Source organism: Panthera uncia (genome assembly GCF_023721935.1).
Source record: "Panthera uncia isolate 11264 chromosome C1 unlocalized genomic scaffold, Puncia_PCG_1.0 HiC_scaffold_3, whole genome shotgun sequence".
Lineage (NCBI taxonomy): Eukaryota > Metazoa > Chordata > Mammalia > Carnivora > Felidae > Panthera > Panthera uncia.
In genome coordinates, this window is record NW_026057584.1 from 53,897,893 (window position 1) to 53,918,384 (window position 20,492).

Below are 20,492 nucleotides of genomic sequence, written 5' to 3' on the forward strand. Positions count from 1 at the left end.
AACTCACTGAATAACGTATAAGCAAGAGGTATCACAAGATTTGGATTTGGAATTATCTAAAGGTAGTGTATATATTGTCAGCAATTTTCCTAATTAGTACTTGTAAGAGATTTAAAAATGAAATCCTGTAATTGAAAAAAATATGTGTATTTTATACATTTCACAGGTTCCAACATAATGTGTTTTCCTTTTATGCTAAAAAAATTGAATAATTTGTATTTACCTTATAACCTTTGATGTTCTTGGTACTTTTTAAATAACTTAATGCTGTTGATATTTTTGACATACACTGTGACTCATTTGAACCCTGTGGATTGTTCTAGAGCATGTTACTATAGTATAAATCTATCCTATAATTTAGTTATCCTGTAATTTAATTTAGCCCCTTGAAAACAGGGTTTTTTTTTAGTTCTTGAAAACAGTATTTGCTATAGAACATTCTAGACTTCATCTAGAGGATTTAGTTATAAGAGTGTCCGCAAAATCTTTTAAATAAAGATATGTGACACATGAGGATCCTAAAGACAGGATTTATCTATATTTTATTATTTTTTTAAGATGTCAAGAGGAATAATTATAGTTAGAAGTTGGATTATACACCTATTATGAAGAACTTCACAAAAGGAATTGAAAAGTACATTTTATATTGCATATAGTGTGGATGAAATTACAAAGGGTATACATAGAGATTCTCGTGTTTAGATTTTTATTTTTGTATTTTTATTTATAAAGTTTGAAAGTCATTTAAAGAAACACATTGCTGGGGTGCCTGGGTGGCCCAGTTGCTAAGCATCCAATTCTTTTTTTTTTTTTTTTTCTTTTAATGTTTGTTTATTTTTTGAGAGAGAGCACAAGCAGTGGAGGGGCAAAGAGAGGAGACACAGAATCTGAAGCTGGCTCCAGGCTCTGGGCTGTCAACACAGTCTGACATGGAGCCGGAACTCATGAACCACGAGATCTTGACCTGAACTGAAGGTGGCCACTTAACCGCAGCGCCAACCAGGTGCCCCAGAATCCAACTCTTAATTTTGGCTCAGGTCATGGTCTCACGGTTTGTGAGTTGGAGAGAGCCTCAGGCTCTCTGTTGACAGTGCAGTCTGCTTGGGATTCTTTCTCTCCCTCTCTCTCTGTCCCTTCCCTGCTTGCACTCTCTCCTGTCTCTCTCTCTCTCTCTTTCTCTCTTTCTCTCTCTGCTTCTCTCTCTCTCTCTCTCTCTCTCTCTCTCTCAAATAATAAACTAAAAAAAAAAAAAAAGAAACGCATTGCTTATGAATGGCTCTTGTTTACTTGTGCACTTGTTTACTTATATGAAATCAATACAAAATTCCAGAATTTTTGAATTGTAAATGATCTAGATTATTCTTAAAAAAATTTTTTTTTTTTGATATTTATGTATTATTGAGAGAGACAGCATGCAAGCAGGGGAAAGGCAGAGAAAGAGGGAGACACAGAATTTGAAGCAGGCTCCAGACGCTGAGCTGTCAGCACAGAACCCAATGCAGGGCTCAAACCCACGAACGTGAGATCATGACCCGAGCCAAAGTCGGACACTTAACTGACTGAGCCACCCAGGCCCCCCGATCTTTTCGACTACTCTAATAATACCATCACCTTATTTTTATACATGAAGAAATTGGGAGAGAGCATTTTTTGATGAATGGGTAGCTGGGTTGATACTCATAAAATCCTTTTTCCTCTGTCTGCATCTCTGTACTTCTCTTTCTGTCCCTTTCTATATTTCTCTCTGTCTTGCTCACTAGCTCACTCTCAGAGAAAGCTGCTGAATTTCTTTGATATGTTTAAGATAATAGATAATAACATTTTTTTTCCATTTCTGTCCTCTTAGTACTTGAGGACATATGCATATATATTGATGTTTGCGTTTATAGACATGGTGCTCAAAGAAAAGAATCATTGATGACTTAATTATGGATCTCATTTTTTTTTAATTTTTTTTTTTAACGTTTACTTATTTTTGAGACAGAGAGAGACAGAGCATGAACGGGGGAGGGGCAGAGAGAGAGGGAGACACAGAATCGGAAGCAGACTCCAGGCTCTGAGCCGTCAGCCCAGAGCCCGACGCGGGGCTCGAACTCGCGGACCGCGAGATGGTGACCTGAGCTGAAGTCGGACGCTTAACCGACTGAGCCACCCAGGCGCCCCTGGATCTCATTTTAAATGATGTGTGATAGTTTCAAAATTGGGGAGTGAGGACAAATAGGATGGACGTATAGAAGAAACAGGATTCACCATGAGTTGAGTTGATAGTTACTGAAAATAGATGGCACAGAGAGTTCATTATACTGTTTTTTCCAGTTTTTAATATATTTGAAATTTTTCATTCTAAATGTTTACAAAAGAGAATTGCACTTTTTAAACCAATAAGTGGCACTACATTGTCACCTTGAGAATAGATTGATGCAGGATGAGTATATTAGCTTATGATCTGCTATCTTATTAAAAGTTTTCTTTTTCTCTTTGCAAGTAAAAGCACATCATAGGAATATGCAAAAACATAAATCTCTGATGCTTTAGGATTCTGTTTGTATCCCCCATCTCACAGTGCTGACTTCTGGTTTCCAAAGAGAAGACTGTTGTGTTGTGCCTTCTAGTAAGCAGCAAAACAGATGTACATGAAGAGTGAACACCCACTTCTCCTGAACATATTAGCCTTCAGTGAGCTGGCAGTGTTTCTCTCCGCCTAAATTAGGATTTGTATTTCTTGGTAAAAGCATAAATACCCATTATTTTACCAGCTGTGCATCACCACCAATTCCCACATGATTCCAGTGTCAATCCCGATGACTCCCTCTGTCCTAGTATGTGAGCATTCAAGCTCATTCCTTATCTGCTGCCTGCATCCAAATTACAATGTCTTGGAATTGATGTGTTTTTTTCTATGAAGTAATCCTTTTCTGTGCAGTTAAATGTTTGTAAGAGGTAGACCAGAGGATGGCCAAAACTGAGCCGAAGGCAGCCTGTTCACTCAGTGTTCTATAAATTTTATATTCTATTTCTTAGAAAGAAACATTTTGATTAATTTGAAGAGTGCGCATGTGCACGTGCATGACAGTTTTTTTTTTTCCCCTTACATCCCGGGAGACTGATTATTTTTTTTTTTTAGGACAGGTGCAGTTCCTGATAAGAGTTTCTTTAATTTCAGGTGTTAATTTCATGAACGAGACTAGTTTTGTTTGCATCCTGGTTCTGGTTACTAGGGCCTTTATCTTATAAGTTCAAACTAGGGAAAAAAATCAGCTTTAGTATGGTTGTTCTGTGAACCCTAGTGGTCATAGGAGTCACCTGAAGTAATTGTTAAACTTCCTGTTGCAGAGCCACATACCAGCAGACTCTGATTTAGTAGGTCAGGGTGGAACTTAAGATTTCTTATTTTACTTATTTTTTTAATATTTATTTTTGGGAGAGAGAGAGACAGACAGAGCATGAGTGGGGGAGGGGCAGAGAGCGAGAGGGAGACATAGAATCCGAAGCAGGCTCCAGGTTTCAAGCTGTCAGCACAGAGCCCAATGCGGGGCTCAAACTCATGAACCGCGAGATCATGAGCTGAGCCAAATTTGGCCACTTAACCTCTTGAGCCACGCAGGCACCCCACTGTGATGTAGATAGATCTCACTGTAAGAAATACTGATCCAGGACGCTAATCTTTTAGTTTACTATTTTTCTCTGTATCATTACTCATTTTTTCAAAGAATTGGTTCTATTTATTTAGAGCATAAACTAAATTTGCAAGTACTGTGGAGAAGATTGTGAAATTCCTTTCTATTTGAAAACGTAGTGATATTTTTCTCAAGTAGTATTTTCTGCTTTAAATCAATCTCTCTTAATCTTGTTTAAAAAAATTATTCACACTTAGACCTTTTAATTCATTTGAAATTTAATATTGTATGGTGTGAGGTAGGCTCCTGTCCGCCCCCACCCCCTCTCATGGACATCACCAATTTTCTTAGCATCATTAACTAACTTGTCCAGTAGTTCTCAAATATGGCCAGAGGATCTCTGGGAAGAGAAATTCCTGAGATTCTATTATAGGGTCCACAGGGTCAAAACTATTCATAATACTAAGGTGTTGTGTTTTTTACTTGCACTCTCACGAGTGGAGAGTAGAGTTTTACCACAGTCTGGCTAGGGGTTTATCAATTTTGTTAATTCATTCACAGAACCAGCTCCTGGTTTCATTGATCTGTTCTGTTTTTTTTTTTTTTTTTTTTTGATCTCATTGATTTCTGCTCCTTATTCCTTCTTCTGCTAGTTTTGGGCTTTATTTGCTGTTCTTTTCCAGCTCTTTTAGGTGTAAGGTTAGATTGCATATTTGAGACCTTTCTTCCTTCTTTGGGAAGGCCTTGATTGCTGTATACTCTCTCTTAAGACCACCTTTGCTGTGTCCCAGAGGTTTTGGACTATTGTGTTATCATTTTCATTGGCTTCCGTGTCCTTTTTAATTTTCTCTTTAATTTCTTGGTTAACCCATTCATTCTTTAGTGTAGGATGTTCTTTAATCCTCGAGTATTCATGGTCTTCGCAAATTTTTCTCGTGGTTGATTTCGAGTTTCATAGTGTTGTGGTCTAAAAATATGCACGGTATAGGGCGCCTGGGTGGCGCAGTCGGTTAAGCGTCCGACTTCAGCCAGGTCACGATCTCGCGGTCCGTGAGTTCGAGCCCCGTGTCAGGCTCTGGGCTGATGGCTCGGAGCCTGGAGCCTGTTTCCGATTCTGTGTCTCCCTCTCTCTCTGCCCCTCCCCCGTTCATGCTCTGTCTCTCTCTGTCCCAAAAATAAATAAAAAACGTTAAAAAAAAAAATTAAAAAAAAATAAAATAAATAAATAAAAAAAATAAAATAAAAATAAAAATATGCACGGTATGATCTCAGTATTTTTGCCCTTGTTGAGGGCTGATTTGTGTCCCAGTATGGGACCTATTCTGGAGAATGTTCCATGTGTACTTGAGCAGAATGTGTATTCTGCTGCTTTAGGATGAAATATTCTGAATATATCTGTTAAGTCCATCCAGTCCAGTGTGTCAGAGCTATCGTTTCCTTGTTGATTTTCTGCTTAGATGATCTGTCCATTGTTATCAGTGGGGTGTTGAAGTCCCCTACTATTACGGTATTATTATCAATGAGTTTTTTTATTGATTTTATTGATTTATATATTCGGGTGTTCCCACAATGGCATAATATTTACAATTGTTAGATCTTCTTGGTGGATAGACCCCTTAATTATGCCCATCTTCATCTCTTGTTTCAGTCTTTATTTTGAAATTTAGTTTGTCTTTTATAAGTATGGCTACTCCAGCTTTGTTTTGATGAACATTAGTATAATAGTTCTCTATCCCCTTACTTTCTGTCTGCAGATGTCTTTCGGTCTAAAATGAGTCTCTTGTAAGCAGCATATAGATGGGTCTTGTTTTCTTATACATTCTGATACCCTGTGTCTTTTGATTGGAGCATTTAGTCCGTTTACATTTAGAGTGAGTACTGAAAGATACAAATTTATTGTCTTTGTGTTACTTGTAGAGTTGGTGTTTCTGGTGATGTTCTCTAGTCCTTTCTAGTGTTACTTGCTTTTGGTCTTTTTTGTTTTGAATTTTCACCACTCAAAGAATCCCCCTTAAAATTTCTTGCAGGGGGACTCCTGGGTGGCTCAGTCGGTTGAATGTTGACTTCAGCTCAGTTCATGGGTTTGAGCCCCACGTCAGGCTCTTTGCTGACAGCTCAGAGCCTGGAGCCTGCTTCAGATTCTGTACCTCCCTCTCTTTGTGTTCCTCCCATGCGCGCTCTCACTCTCGCATTCTTGTTCTCTCTTTCTCTTTCTCTCTCTTTCTCTCTCAAAAACAAATATTAAAAAAATTTTTTTTTAATTCTTGCAGGAGTGGTTTAGTGATCACAAATTCCTTTAGTTTTTCTCTTGGAAACCCTGTCTCTCCTTCTATTCCAAATGACAGCCTTGCTGGATAAAGCATTCTTGGCTACATATTTTCCAGTTTGGCACATTGAATGTATCCTGCCATTCCTTTCTAGCCTGCCAAGTTTCTGTGAATAGGTCTGCTTCAAACCTAATCTGTCTTCCCTTATAAGTTAGGGACTTTTCTCCCCTTGCTGCTTTCATAATTCTTTTCCTGTCTGTATTTTGTGAATTTGATTTGACTATGATATGCCTTGGTGATGGTCGGTTTTTGTTGGATCTAATGAGAGTTCTCTGTGCTTCTTGGATTTTGATGTCTGTGTCCTTCCCCAGATTAGGAAAGTTTTTGCTATGAATTGGTCACATAAACCTTCTGCCTCTTTTTCTCTCTTTGTCATCTTCTGGGACTCCTATGATTCAGATTTCTCTTTAATAAGTCACTGAGTTCTCTGTGTCTTGTAATCTTTTGCCTTTGTTTCTCTCCTTTTTTCTGTTTCCTTATTCTCCATAACTTTACCTTCTGTAATGCTGATACTGCTCTGCTTCATCCATCCTTGCTGTCGTGGCATCCGTTCAAGATGGCCTCTCAGTTATAGCATTTTTTAATTTTGGCCTGACTAGATTTTTTTTTTTTTAATATCCACAGAAGGGGATTCTGTGGTGTCTTCTGTGCTGTTTTCAACCCCAGCTTGTATTCTTATTATCATGGTTCTAAATTCTTGTTCAGGCATTTTACTTACATCTGTGTTAAGTCCCAGTTGTCATTTCTTCCTCTTCTTTCTTTTGGCGTGAATCCCTTCATTTTTTCATTTGGGAGGGAGAAAGAAAATTAATAAAAATTTAGAAATAAAAAAAAATCAAAGCTAGATCCTAGGTGTCTTTCAGTCTGCTTGTTGAAAGAAGCTTGATAGAGAAAAAAAGGGAAAGGAGAGAAGGAAAAAGTAAAAAATGTAAAAATTAAAAAATATAATAAAATAAGATGAAATAGAACAAAAAAATTTTAGTTATAAAAAATAAAGTAAAAACATTTTTTCTCTCTATCCAAGAAAGAGCAAGAAAAGAAAGAAAAAACAATTTAAGCAAAAACAGAAGCAAGGAAAACGAGCAAATAAATGAACCTGTGAACAGAATGAAACCCAAATGAAGTTACATCCAGTTTCCCCTAGAACTGTAACTATGAAGCACTCTATAGTTCATACATGGAGCAGGTGGAGTGACATGTTCTGGTCTTCTAGGAAATGTGCTTGGAGGGCAGGGTGCAGTTGGGTGGGGCTTGGTGTAATGGCTCTGTTCTCCACTGGGTGGCACTGCTTAGGCTACTGGGGTGGATCAATGTGCGCATGCTCATGTGCACATGTGTGTGTGCAGGAGAGGTGGAAATGGCTTCACCCAGCTCCCTAGTCTCTGGCATAGGAACTTCGTGCCCTCACCAACCCACAATCAAGCACCCCTCCTTTGTCTCAGGCCTCCATCCACTCCCTGCCTCCACCCCATCCGTGTCCCAGCTGTCTGCCTGCCAAGCAGCACCTCCCTCCAGTGTTTTATCTCAGATGGGGTTGTGTTTCAAAACCTTACACTTCAGAGACCTCTGTGGCTTGGACGCCTGCCGACTCTCTGGTGGAGGGTCTTGCTGAGCAATGGCCAGGTGCCGGCTTGCCCCAGAAAAAGTTCATGCGATCGTGCAGTGACAGAGGTTCAGAGATTATGGCAAATTACAACACATAGCTGGCCCCAGGTTTCACTGCACTATGGCATCTTTGTCCCAGTACTAGCAAACGTGGCTTCTCTGTGGGGTCCACTGGGACCTTTTCCTTTGGGGAGGCCATATGGCTTCTACCAAATACTTTCCAATCAAGGGAACCACTTTTCCCCATGTGGCACACGGACCTCTAAGACTCTGCTGTCTGCTCCTGGGGATTTGCCGTACTTCCTCACCAGAGCACCACCAGGCACTGAACTCCAAAACTTCAGACTCTGTGCTCCACTGTTTATAGAATCCTGGTGGTATTGAAACCCTCTCCCTTCTCCCTGTCAGTGGTTTTGGGGAACAGATTACTTATTCAGTCTTCACTCTTTCTCTCTCCAGCTACTTTCAAGGGAATGCTTTTCTTGCAGGACCCCAATGCACCACACTTTCCCCCTTTTCTCTCTCTGTGTCTTCTGTCTGCAAAAACAGCTCCCTGCCCTCTACAGCTTTTCTCTCCCCCAGTTCACCTCTCTGCACTGCGTACCTGCTGAGTTCTGTGGCTCAAGGTATACAGGCCATTGGGTTAATCCTCAGGTCAATTTCCTAGGTGTTCAAAATGGTTTGGTGCTGATCTAGCTGCATTTTAAGGACAAGATAAACTCAGGGTCTCCATGCTGCTCTGCCATCTTTTTTTTTTTTTAATCTTTTTTTTTTTTTTTTTATTTTTTTTTATTTTTGGAAGGGGGGGGGGGGGGGGGGGGGGGGGGGGGGGGGGGGGGGGAGTCATGGAATCCGAAGCAGGCTCCAGAATCTGAGCCATCATCGCAGAGCCTGATGCGGGGCTCAAACTTATGAACCATGAGATCATGACCTGAGCCGAAGTCAGATGCTTAAGACTGAGCCGTGCAAGCGCCCCTGTTCTGCCATCTTAACTCCTACTCTCCGTTAACCTTTAAAATCACTGTATGGGGGCACCTGGGTGGCTCAGTTGGTTGAGTGTCCGACATCGGCTCAGGTCATGATCTCATGGCTCGTGAGTTCGAGCCCTGCCTCAGGCTCTGTGCTGACAGCTCAGAGCCTGGAGCCTGCTTCAGATTCTGTGTCTCCCTCTCTCTCTGTTCCTCCCCCGCTCATGCGCTCGCTCTCTCAAAAATAAGTAAACATTCAAAAAAAATTTTTTAAATAAAAAAGATAACAAAATCACTGTATGGTTTAAAAAGTATTTCGTGTATGGTAGTATATAATTAAATTTATATGATAACCAATAAAATAGGTAAGACAGATAATAGTGTCATCAGTGTTGTGTATAGAACAGGGTTTCTCAACTTTGCACTATTGACACTTTGGGCCAGATAGATCTTTATTGTAGGGGCTGTCCTGTGCATTGTAGGGTAATTTAGCAGCATCGCTGGTCTCTACCCACTAGATGCATTAGCATTGTGCCTCCTCAGTTATGGCAGCCAAAAGTGTCTCTGGATATTGGGAAATGTTCCCTATGAAGCAGAATAACCTCCCATTGAAAATCACTGCTATAAAGAAAGAAACTGGTTCTGAGAAATTAAGCGACTTAATGAAGATCATACCTTTTGTAAGGAAAAAAGACCTTGAGCCTGTCTTTCAGATCCAGTGTTTTTTTCACTACATCTGACTACATCATCTGTATAATAATTTTCAAAGGTTTCATAGTAGTAGTTCAAGCAATAAAACAATGTGACAAATAAGCAAAACCCAAGTTTTAGGTATAGGGCACAAGAGTAGACCACATTTAGACCAGTACCTGTTATCTAACTTAATTTAATGTCAGCTAATTTGCAGTATCTAATAGAAAGCATCTTACATGTTCATTCAGTATTTATTGAGCACATACTATATATGTCACATATCATTCTATGTTCTTTGGTATATAACACTGTCTTATAATATAGAACTTAAATTTATATTGGGAAAGAGGGAGTGGAAAGCAGGTAAGAAAAGGCTTTCAGGAAAGGCCTCTCTGAGATCACATTTAATGAGAGACCTTATGAAGGAGTAATTCAGGCAAAAGGAAGTTCAGATCTAGGACACAGAAGTGAAAACCCCCGTAGGCAGGAGCTTACTTGCCATAGTAAAGGAATAATAAGTATGTCTGTGAACAAGTTAAGGAGCCACACAAAACCATGTTTCTAGAGGGAGTTCGGGCCAAAGCATGTTCACTTAGCTCATGGAAAGGAGCTTGACATTTATTTTAAATGTTAAGATGAAATCATTGGAGGGATTTTGTAGCAGAGAACTGATTTATGTTTTTAATTTTTTTTTTTAATATTTATTTTTGAGAGAGATTGCGAGCAGGGGAGGTGCAGAGAGAGAGAGGGAGACAGAATCTGAAGCAGGCTTCAGGCTCTGGGCTGTCAGCACAAGAGTCTGATGCAGGGCACGAACCTATGAGCCTTGAGATTATGACTTGAGTTGACTGAGCCATCCAGGCACCCCTGATTTATGTTTTTAAAAGATCATTGGCTATCATATGGAGAATAGGGACAAGGGAAGGACAACAAAATAGGAAAACAAGAGACTAAGAATGGAGGCAGTAGATGTGATGAGAAGTTGTCACATTCCTGAGATTGAGCCAGTAAGGCTTGCTCTTGGAAGAATCAGGTGCTTGACCTTAGCACCTCTGAAGAAGGGGAAAACTGGGAAAGAAGCAGGTTGAGAGGCTTAGAACTAGTAGCTTTGGAGACAGGTTAAATTTTAGGTGTGTAATGCTCATCCAAATGGAGATAGCTAGTAGGCAGTTGAATATCAGCATTGGATTCAGGGAAGGGGTTAAGATAAGAATATTAATGTGGGAATTACCAGCGCATGGAGGTTACTCAAAGACATGGGTAGGTGAGCTCATCCAAGCCCAAAGAGTACTGATTTAAAAAGAAAAGGGACTTTGGAAAGCTGAGCCCCGGCCATCCTAAACTTAGAGGGCAAAAAAGCAGGAGGGCCAGCAGAGGAGCTGCTGTGTCTCAGGGAACTAGAGAAAAAAGGCATTTCAAGGAAGAAGTGGTTGCCTTTGTCAAATGCAGCTGAGGCGCCCAGTAAGATAAAGACTGAGAATTTGGTAAGAGCAGGAAGGACAAAATCCTGACCAGAATGGATTAAAAAGAGAATGGGAAATGAGAAGGTAGAGTGAGTGTAGAGTATTTATTTAAGGGATGGTCTTGGTCTTAAGGGTTTTGGGGTTTTTTTGTTGTTTTTAATTTAAGTTAATTTAAATGCACCTGTCTTAAGTATATTTTGTTTTTAAATATAAGATACTGCATTTTATTTGTATGCTGGTAGAAATAATCCAGTTGGAAAGAGTGAGTTCATGATGGGAGAGAGAAGATAAGTGCAAGAGCAAGGCCTTATGTAGGCAAAAGAGGACAGAGGTAGCATGAGTGAAGGGGTTGGCTTAGATGCAGGGACTGTTTGTGTGCTATTTTAGTAGGGAGGGCAAAGCATAGGGCTGCAGAAGGAGGGAGGGTCATAGATTTGTTGGTAAGAAGATGAGAGAGTTCTCTAATTGCTTCCTAGTGAAATAAGAGGCTAGATTTTTAGAGTGAAGAGAGGGAAAGGGAGTGGGAGTTGGAGTAAAGAAAACAAATAATCGGGAGAATGATAAAATGAATTGACTAGAGAAATGTAGTAGGATTGCTGAAATTCTATTTGAGGTTATATATATTTGTATATTTTCATATAGAGAATGTGTATGTGTATGTGTGTATTTTTTTTTTAATTTATCTTTATTTAAAAAGACAGCTGTTCACATAGTTGTTATTATCCAGCTATGTTGCTACTCTGGTATAGGTATACAGTAGGCACAGAAACCCAGGTCTGAGGATTCTGCAGGGGAATCTGATGAAAGGAAGAGAGCAGGGCATGAGCATGGGTCTTGCCTTGGGAGATGGTTATATAGTCGACCAAAGATAGACATGAGGACATGAGGCTCTTGAGTGCTGGAAAGTAAAACAAGCAGGCCACTGAATTGGCCAATCACATGGGGTTGTAGGAATGAGCATCCTAAAGGATGTTAATTGGAGAGTCAGGAGCTGGTGGTCAGAGAATGAGATTATTAAAGTTAAGATTTGGGGGCTGGATAGTAGTGTATGAAAATGATAAGAGTTTGCATCTGTTGGGGTAGGTGGCCAAGGTGGGGTGAGGATAGGATGGTTGGAAGTGAGGGAGAGAATCAGGGAAAGAGTTAAGAGTGCCGGGTGAATGTCTACGTGGTGGGAGCCCATGGGAAGGCTGGCCCAGAGAGGGGCAGTGACCTTTGCCATGCTCCCTGGGTAATGGGAAGCATTGGAAGGATGTTGTCCAATAGCATGCATTGTAAAGGAGAAGTGGGTTTTGAGGGAAAGGGAGAAAAAGTGGTCGGGTAATACTTTTCTCTGAGGGTGGACAGGTTTTAGGTAGAACAAGAAAGGAAATGGAACATTCAGAGACCAGGATAAGGATATAGGATAGATACAGCTGTTGTCAGGAGTGAGCTCCAGGTTGGAATGGAAGGATTTGGGGGTTGGGGACTTCTCATCTTCACTCGAAGAAATTTTGCCTTCGAAAATTGTCGTATATGTTACTTGGTTTATCTAAAGGAATTATAAAATGTAATGTAGTTTTTCAGGAACTAATTTGATCCTTAATTTACAACATGTGTGTTACAGGAATGGTTTGCAGTGTATGTGGAACTTAATCAGCAAATTGCAGCACTCTTAAATGCTGGGGATGAGGAAGATCTTGTGGAACTGAAGTCACTGCAGCAACAACTTAGTGATGTTTGCTACCGACAGGCCAGTCAGCTGGAATTTAGGCAGAATCTCTTACAAGCAGCTCTTGAATTTCATGGTGTTGCCCAAGATGTAAGTGTCTACTCTGATTGCTTTTCTTTTCTTCAAATGATCTGAACACTTATACTTATCTGCACATAGTTTTTGCAGGTTTGCATGTCTCCTAATTATTTTTCTGGAACAATAGAATAATTTGCTTGTGGAGAGATGATAAAAGTCTTTTTTTTTTAATTTTCATTTTTAAGTCATTTTGCATGCACATAAACCTGTTTTGTCTAGTCTTCCAACCTAGTTGATATATTTATTTTGATTGTTTCTCTGTTTATGCTTTATAACTTAGATTGAAATGGAAGTTGCAGTACTTTTTTTTACATTCTGCTGACCTGGATATAAATCTTTGTCTTCTTGGTGCATGCATCTATGTGTTCTGTCTTTCAGATAACATGTATCCTAATTATTCGTCCTTGTCTTTTAACAGCATAGTCTTTTTTCAAGTGTAATTGTGATAACCTCATTAGACATAAACCTCATTAATCATTAAACACTTTAGATGCTGATTACATCAGGGTTATCTCTTTGGTGTCCCTCTGCTTTAGTTGTCTCAGCAGTTGGATGGCTTATTAGGGATGTTGTGCGTAGATGTAGCACCAGCTGATGGAGCATCGATTCAGCAGACTTTAAAACTGCTTGAAGAGAAGCTGAAAAGTGTTGGTAAGCAGATTTTAAAAATGCTGAAACATAAGGGTTCTTTTTTTAGAAATATCATTACTATGGTTAGACAAGTCAACTTGTACTGAACTAATTAGAATTATTTATAGGGAACATAGGAAAAATTAGTATAAAATAGGTTTTATTCCCTTGAAGGGTGTAATACATGGTAAAATTTTTATTTTTCATTGATGGCCAATCACCCTTCCTTCATTGGGCCTTTAGCCTTTCTTCTTTACCCAGCTATATCTACAGGTGCTATGTCTTGCATATCCTATGAACAGTTATTTGTAGTGCATGCATAAACTGTAATTAGCTGTGAAGTGTTCTGTGGTAAACCTTGTATGCCCCAAACTGTGTTTTATGCAATGATTTTTGTTGTTGCTATATCCTAACCTTGTGAATACATAGTCGGTTTGGTTCTGTGCATTTGTTTCTCCAAACTGGGAATATTGCCAAGGTTACCTACTCTCCCAAGGGGAGGATGGTCCCGTTTCACTTGACACCAAGGCCTTTTAACATTTTACTACAGTAGGAAGGAAATACAGTGAATTTCCCTAGGTCATGATGGAGAGAAGATAGTAGATGTGCGAATGGGAAGGGAGGGTTATATTGAGGGGGATAGGATGGCAAAGGGGGATGGAGGCAAGGAAGCAGAAACCTGAGACAGAGATTTAGTCGAAAATGATGACATACCATTGAACCAGATTAATTAGTGAAAAGGATTTGAGGGAATGGGTTTGAAAAATCATGTTTGTATGGGCATTTTACTTGTTTGCAGTCTTTGTTATTTTAACACATGACAGGCATAATACATATTTTGTATCTAATATGCCCAATGCACTTCATTTCAAAGTGTCAGAAGCTTTCTGGAATCATATTTTTCCTTTAAAAAAGAAAAAAAAAAGAATTCCTCTATGCTTGTCTAGTTTGGAGTACTGTAAATCAACCCAAATGTTGCTTCTTGTTTGGTATAAGCTGGACGATGCCTGTACTCAAAACATTCAGCATCCTTTTTTCACAGTGATCATACATTGCTTGAATGCTTTGAAGTCTTGTAACTCTTCTACATTTTTTTGAACAAAATGTTTGCTGTTTCCTCCTAAAAATTGGACTACGTAAAAGCAAAAAGGAAACAAATTGAAAAATCTTACTATAACCAAGATAGAAATTCTCACACTTACTTCCTGCTTTCAATTTTGAGAAATAATCGAAAATTCTCTTTATGGAGAATTTGGCACGAGAAGGACCTCCAATTTGAACCACTATTAAAAGGGGTTTATTGCTTGAAGTGTTCAGAGACCTCCACCCCAAGGTAGTTTAATGCACAAAGCTGTTCCACTTGGAATCCAAGTACAATTGAGAGGATTTACTTGAGGGAGGGAAAGTGCCTCTTTTGTTTAAGAGATTAAATCTAGGAACTTTTTTTTTAGATGTAGGATTACAAGGTTTGCGTGAAAAAGGTCAAGGACTTCTGGATCAGATCTCCAATCAGGCATCCTGGGCCTATGGAAAGGATGTCACCATTGAAAATAAAGAAAATGTGGACCACATACAAGGAGTGATGGAAGATATGCAGCTTAGGAAACAAAGGCAAAGTTTGACTATTAATGTTAATTTTTGCTAAAATAACATAATATTAAAATAACTGATATAATTTATATTTTCCATACAGAGTATAAGTTCTCACCTGTGATATAGTAGGCATGTGTTAGGTTTTAGTGAATGGAATTATTCTGTGTAATTGTACTAACAACAACAGTTTGTTCAATTAATGCTACCTTTTCCCTTTTTACCCACTGGTGAAATTTCACTTACACCCAAGTACTTCACATTCCATATCTTCACGGTAGCCTGTGACTCTTCTGTCCTTTAAGAAAACCCTTTTTGGAGGGGTGCCTGGGTGATGCAGTCGGTTAAGCATCTGACTTCGGCTTAGGTAATGATCTCACGGCTCGTGAGTTCAAGCCCCACGTTGGGCTCTGTGCTGACAGCTCGGAGCCTGGAGCCTGCTTTGGATTCTGTGTCTGCCTCTCTCTGCCCCTCTCCTGCTTGTGCTCTGTCTCTGAAAAATGGATAAATGTTAACAATATTAAAAAAGAAAAGAAAACGCTTTTTGGAGAACTTGGCTCTTTTCCATTTTCATTTAGTTTAGAGATGCTCTTAAGTGTGTCATCTGGATTGATCAGTTTCTTCGTTTGAACTGAGTCACAAATTGTCACACATCCATTGTACTCATTTGCTGTGAAAGAATAGACAATAGATTCTGGGTAAGAGGCTATTTAGTTTTCTTTGATATACAGCGAGGAAATTTTTTTTATTTTTTTATTTATTTTATTTATTTATTTATTTTAATATATGAAGTTTATTGTCAAATTGGTTTCCATACAACACCCAGTGCTCATCCCAAAAGGTGCCCTCCTCAATGCCCATCACCCACCCTTCCCTCCCTCCCACCCCCCATCAACCCTCAGTTTGTTCTCAGTTATACAGCGAGGAATTTAAAGGATTCTTTGAAAATTCAATTTGCAGTAGTAACTGGAGAGCATTACAAAGTAGAAGGTTAAATATATGAAAGTATATACAGTGTAGCATGGTTGTATGAAATGTTGGCACACTTAGAAATTTTAACATCATCAGTAAAACCTCACAACACATCACTACATCACGCAGAAAATATGCATTAGGCAGAAATTCCTTCTAGCCTAGTATCTGCAAACTTAGCATTTCATTATTTATTCTAATCACAAAGTAACTCTGTTCTTACTAAAGCCAACTGCCTCAAGTTTTCCCCTTCCACTCTCATTCTCTACTCTGATCTCTGCCTCTCATTTAAATCCTTAAATCTCTCCTATTAAGAAAAAAATTATACACATGCATATACTGTCCTCTTCAACCGCTTCATTGTCATCTAGCCCTAGAGTTCTCCTTGTTGAAAGCTTAGTCATTTGAAGGTCTAATCTGCACTCATGCTACTTTCTCACTGACTGTCATTTACTTTTTAGCCCTCCCCAGTCTCACTGCTACCCTCACCATTTCACTGAACTTCTTCTCATTGATGTCACCAGTGACTTTGTAATTGCCGTATTGAGTAAATGCCTGATCTGGCTCAAAATCCGGGGAATATTTTTGGTCTTAACATAGCTTGATCACACTGAATAGCATTGGACACCACTGACTTACTTTCTTCTTGAAACACTCTGACAACTTTGTCTTCTTTTGAAAACACCCTCATCCTGGCACTCTGTTTTCTCAGTTTTCTTTGCTGATTTCTTGTTCTGTCACTAATTTCACTGCTTTCAGGGTTTGAGGCCAAATCCTCTTCTCATTCTGTGTGTTCTCCCTGGACAGTCTTACTACTTTAATGACTTTATGTGATTGTAACTAAGTATTTATGGTTCTGACCCCACCCCTGCCCTTGCTTTAGACCTGTAATCCCACTTGCCTACTTAGTATCTCCAGGTATTTTCCCCCATACATTCCTCAGACCTAGTATGTTCAGATAATGTACTCTTGTCTTTTAATTTTCCAGGCAAAGTTACCATCAGCTACCAAATTTAGGATTTATCCTAAAATCCATACTCTTCCTCATCTCTTATAGCCTAGTTAAATGTCTTAAATTCTACTTTCTCTGAATCCTGAATGTTTTCTACTTAAGATCTTCTCTCTTATCTGCCTCTGGCCTTGTTCTTCTCTAGTCTGTTGTACGTGACAGTAACTCTTTGTAAAGTGCATATCTAATCATAAAACCCCACTCAGTGACTTCCTTTTTTCTCACATGAAGTTCTGTCTCCTTGAAATAGTGTGGGAGACCCTTCATAATTAAATCCTGCATAATCTTATTTCCTGCAACTTTCTCATATAAACACAGTTGTTTTTACTTTCCTGAATGCACTGTGCTGTTTCATGAATCTGTGACTTAGAATACTTCTTTCTTCATTTTCTGGCTGATGGACTCCTGCTTATTCTTCATGACTCAGGGATACTTATTTTTGGAAGGCTTTTCTTTTAGATTTCTAAGGCATGTTTGGTCACTTGTTCCTCCCTCTCCCATAGAACTCTTTACGTAGCTCCACAGTAGCACTTACCATATTGATTCTTTAGAAGTCCACCTCCCCAAATGCGACCAACTTAATAGTTTAGACCATGTCTTACATTTTCCAGGCACATTATCCAAGACCTGAAAGCGTGTATTAAGTATATCTGTGATAGCGTTTTCATCATTACAGTGCCTTACATTGTTTAGCTTCAGATTTTAAACAATTCTTACCATAATCACTTCCTTTTAGTCCCTTGTAGAGTTTCCTTTAACTAAGGTCATTTTAGTAATATGGGCTTTCATAAAGGAGGTCCTTATAAAAAATAGCCTTGTGACCATGGTTTCTGTATTGTTATTCAGCTTGCTGGAGAACATTGACTGTAGCAGAGCCCAGTGCCTCCTGGGTAACTGGTTATTGGTGTTTGGCATTGTAGTGAATTTGAATTCTCCCTTCTGTCTAAAGTAACATAGAATTGCATGGGTATGAAGGGAATGGATCAGAGCTGAGTTAGGTCAAGTCACCTTGAAAGCTTAATCTGTATATTAGATAGGGCAAACCACACTAACGTTTAAAAATACTTAGGGCACCTGGGTGGCTCAGTCCGTTAAGCATCCGACTTCGGCTCAGGTAATGATCTTGCGGTTTGTGAGTTTGAGCCCCACATCAGGCCCTGTGCTGAGAGCTCAGAGCCTGGAGCCTGCTTCAGATTTCTACATTTCCCTCTCTCTCTCTGCCCCTCCACCATGCAAGCTCTCTCTTTCTCTCAAAAATAAATATTAAAATAAATAAGTAAATAAAATGTAAAAATACTCTGAATTGTATTTCTCTACACCCAGAGATCAATAGAGCTTTATTTCTTCTTTGGAAAACAGATGGGAGTGTTTTTTGTTTTGTTTTGTTTTTTATTTAGAATTAGATAGTGCTTTGGGTAATATAATGAAAAATGTTAACATTTTTGTCTTATTTCATTGGAGCATCATCTTCAAAATTAGTATTTGAGAAGGTTTACACTTTTTTTGAAGTTTTTAAATTTATTTTGTGGGAGGTGGGGGAGAGAGAGAGAGAGATCATGAGTCAGGGAGGGGCAGAGAGAGAGGGAGAGAGAGAATCCCAAGCAGGTTCTACGCTGTCAGTGCAGAGTCCGATGTAGGGCTCAAACTCACAAACCATGAGACCATGTATGACCTGAGCAGAAATCAAGAATCAGACCCTCAACTGACTGAGCCACCCAGGCACCCTGACAAACTTTAAATCTTATCTTTGAGGCTTGTTTAATGCTAACTGGCAGTGGAGATTTCTTTGGATTTTAGTATACCACTATGTTTGTGCTTTGCTTCAGTATTTTGCAGAATCCATTCTATCCTCGAGAGTGTGTGATTAGGTATCATTCAGGTGTCTTGAGGGTTTTGAAGTATTTTGATGTAACATAGATATCCTTAAAATTCTTACAAATCAGTACAGAATAGTTGAAGTCTCCATGGTGTGGAAGATTAAGTATTTTAATATACTATAAAATATGTGTGCCAGATGGTGATGTTATAATAGTTATTAACGAAACTGAAATGGTGTCTTAAATTTATGTTTGGGTTTATTAGATGTGAAGACATGGTAGATGTGCGAAGGTTAAAGATGCTTCAGATGGTGCAGTTGTTTAAATGTGAAGAAGATGCTGCCCAGGTAAAGATCAATCAGGCACATGATGTAGTTGTCTTCTCTTAAAATGTTGATTTCACCTATTAAAAAAGTGTATTTTTCATGGTCCAAGAAAGTAAATGCATTAAGTCAAGTTCTAGCTTATCTTGTTAAAATAATAGTGTTTTTTTTTTCTTTTCAGTTACCATACTGGTCTTATTTGGCTTATCTTCTCAATGAAATTCTCCATTTAACTAGAAATTGGGATTATTTATTATTACTGTTGACTTTCTTGTGAGTTACATGCCAGGATTAAGGCTGGTGTAGCACGTTGCTTTTTAACCTGCAAGAGGGTTTTTTTCAACTAGATAAACAATGTTATCTCCATGTAGATAGCATCACAGAACATGTAAGATCTATATTACATAAACTCACGATCTTCTAATAATACAAATCATAGGATATTGATTTTATTTTTTATTTTTTAAATGTTTATTTATCTATCTATTTATTTATTTTTGAGAAAGAGAGCAAGAGGGAGAGAGAGAATCCCAAGCAGGCTCTGTGTTGTCAGACACAAAACCTGACGTGGGACTTGATCTTATGACCTGTGAGATCATGATCTGAGCCGAAATCAAAAGCTGGATACTTAATTTACTGAGCCACCTAGGCACCCCCACATGATACTAAAAGAATGCTTCTCTTGGGGCACCTGGTTGGCTCAGTTGGTTGAGCATCCAACTTCAGCTCAGGTCATGATCTCATGGTTCATGACTTCAAGCCCTACAGTTGGGCTCACTGTTGTCAACACAGAGCCCTCTTTGGATCTTCTGTCCCCCTCTTTCCCCCCCCCCCCCCCCGTGCCCCCTCTTGTGCTTTCTCAAAAATAAACACTTTTTTAAAAAATAAAAGAGTGCTTCTTTTTAATACATCTTGTTAGATTTTACAGATTTTGACGGGGAGGAGAGGTCATTAATTCATGTAGCTTGGCATTGAATGAAATGAGCTATTAAGAAGTTAGGTTATAACTAGTGGGTTAATTAATCACATGGTAGTAATTTTTCTTTTTATAAATACGTTTTGATATAATAAGAGTTATGAATCGAGCTTCATTGTTCTTTATTTTTATTTAGGCAGTAGAATGGCTAAGTGAACTTCTGGATGCCCTGCTTAAGACCCACATCAGATTGGGTGATGATGCTCAGGAAACAAAAGTTTTACTGGAAAAGCATAGAAAATTTGTTGATGTTGCACAGGTGCAGAACTAGTTATCTTCCTTTTCTACAAGCTCAGTGTTTGAATAGCTTTCTGCATGATTATAATGTAACATAACCCTCCAAGTCCAAGAAGGTTAGTCATGTTATTTCAGAAATATCACAGAACTAAGAAAAGTGTCAGCTGGTACATCAAAACTAGCCTGCATAAACTTGAGAGGGTTTATGTTCTCCTGAATACAGGTTCTGTATATGCTCCCTCTGATTTATATGTTATATGAATGCTGTTATATACTATGTCATTATATATACTGTGTTACATACTATGCCATTTTTAGGCAATCCAACTGCTCACTCACTAAAGTTAATAAGAAATATGTGTTAATATCAGTAAAGTAGAAGTCCCAGTTTTTTCGTCTCCTCAGTATTAGTATAACAATATAAACTCTGTGTGTGTGTGTGTGTGTGTGTGTGTGTGTGTGTGTGTGTGTGTGTG

At 38.9% G+C, this 20,492-nt stretch overlaps 1 protein-coding gene across 4 annotated transcripts in view; it reads left to right on the forward strand.

The window, feature by feature from the left end:
* Window positions 1-20,492, forward strand: part of SESTD1 (SEC14 and spectrin domain containing 1) — a 151,372-nt gene that overhangs the window by 116,138 nt on the left and 14,742 nt on the right. For all 4 annotated transcript variants that reach the window (XR_007454355.1, XM_049615426.1, XM_049615427.1 and 1 more), the window contains 5 exons: window positions 12,280-12,474; window positions 12,999-13,113; window positions 14,544-14,703; window positions 18,746-18,827; window positions 19,916-20,038. Coding sequence is in view for 3 of the 4 variants with exons in the window: in XM_049615426.1 (XP_049471383.1) it covers window positions 12,280-12,474; window positions 12,999-13,113; window positions 14,544-14,703; window positions 18,746-18,827; window positions 19,916-20,038 (675 nt within the window). In the remaining variant the exon portion in view is untranslated. The remainder of the gene's footprint in view (window positions 1-12,279; window positions 12,475-12,998; window positions 13,114-14,543; window positions 14,704-18,745; window positions 18,828-19,915; window positions 20,039-20,492) is intronic.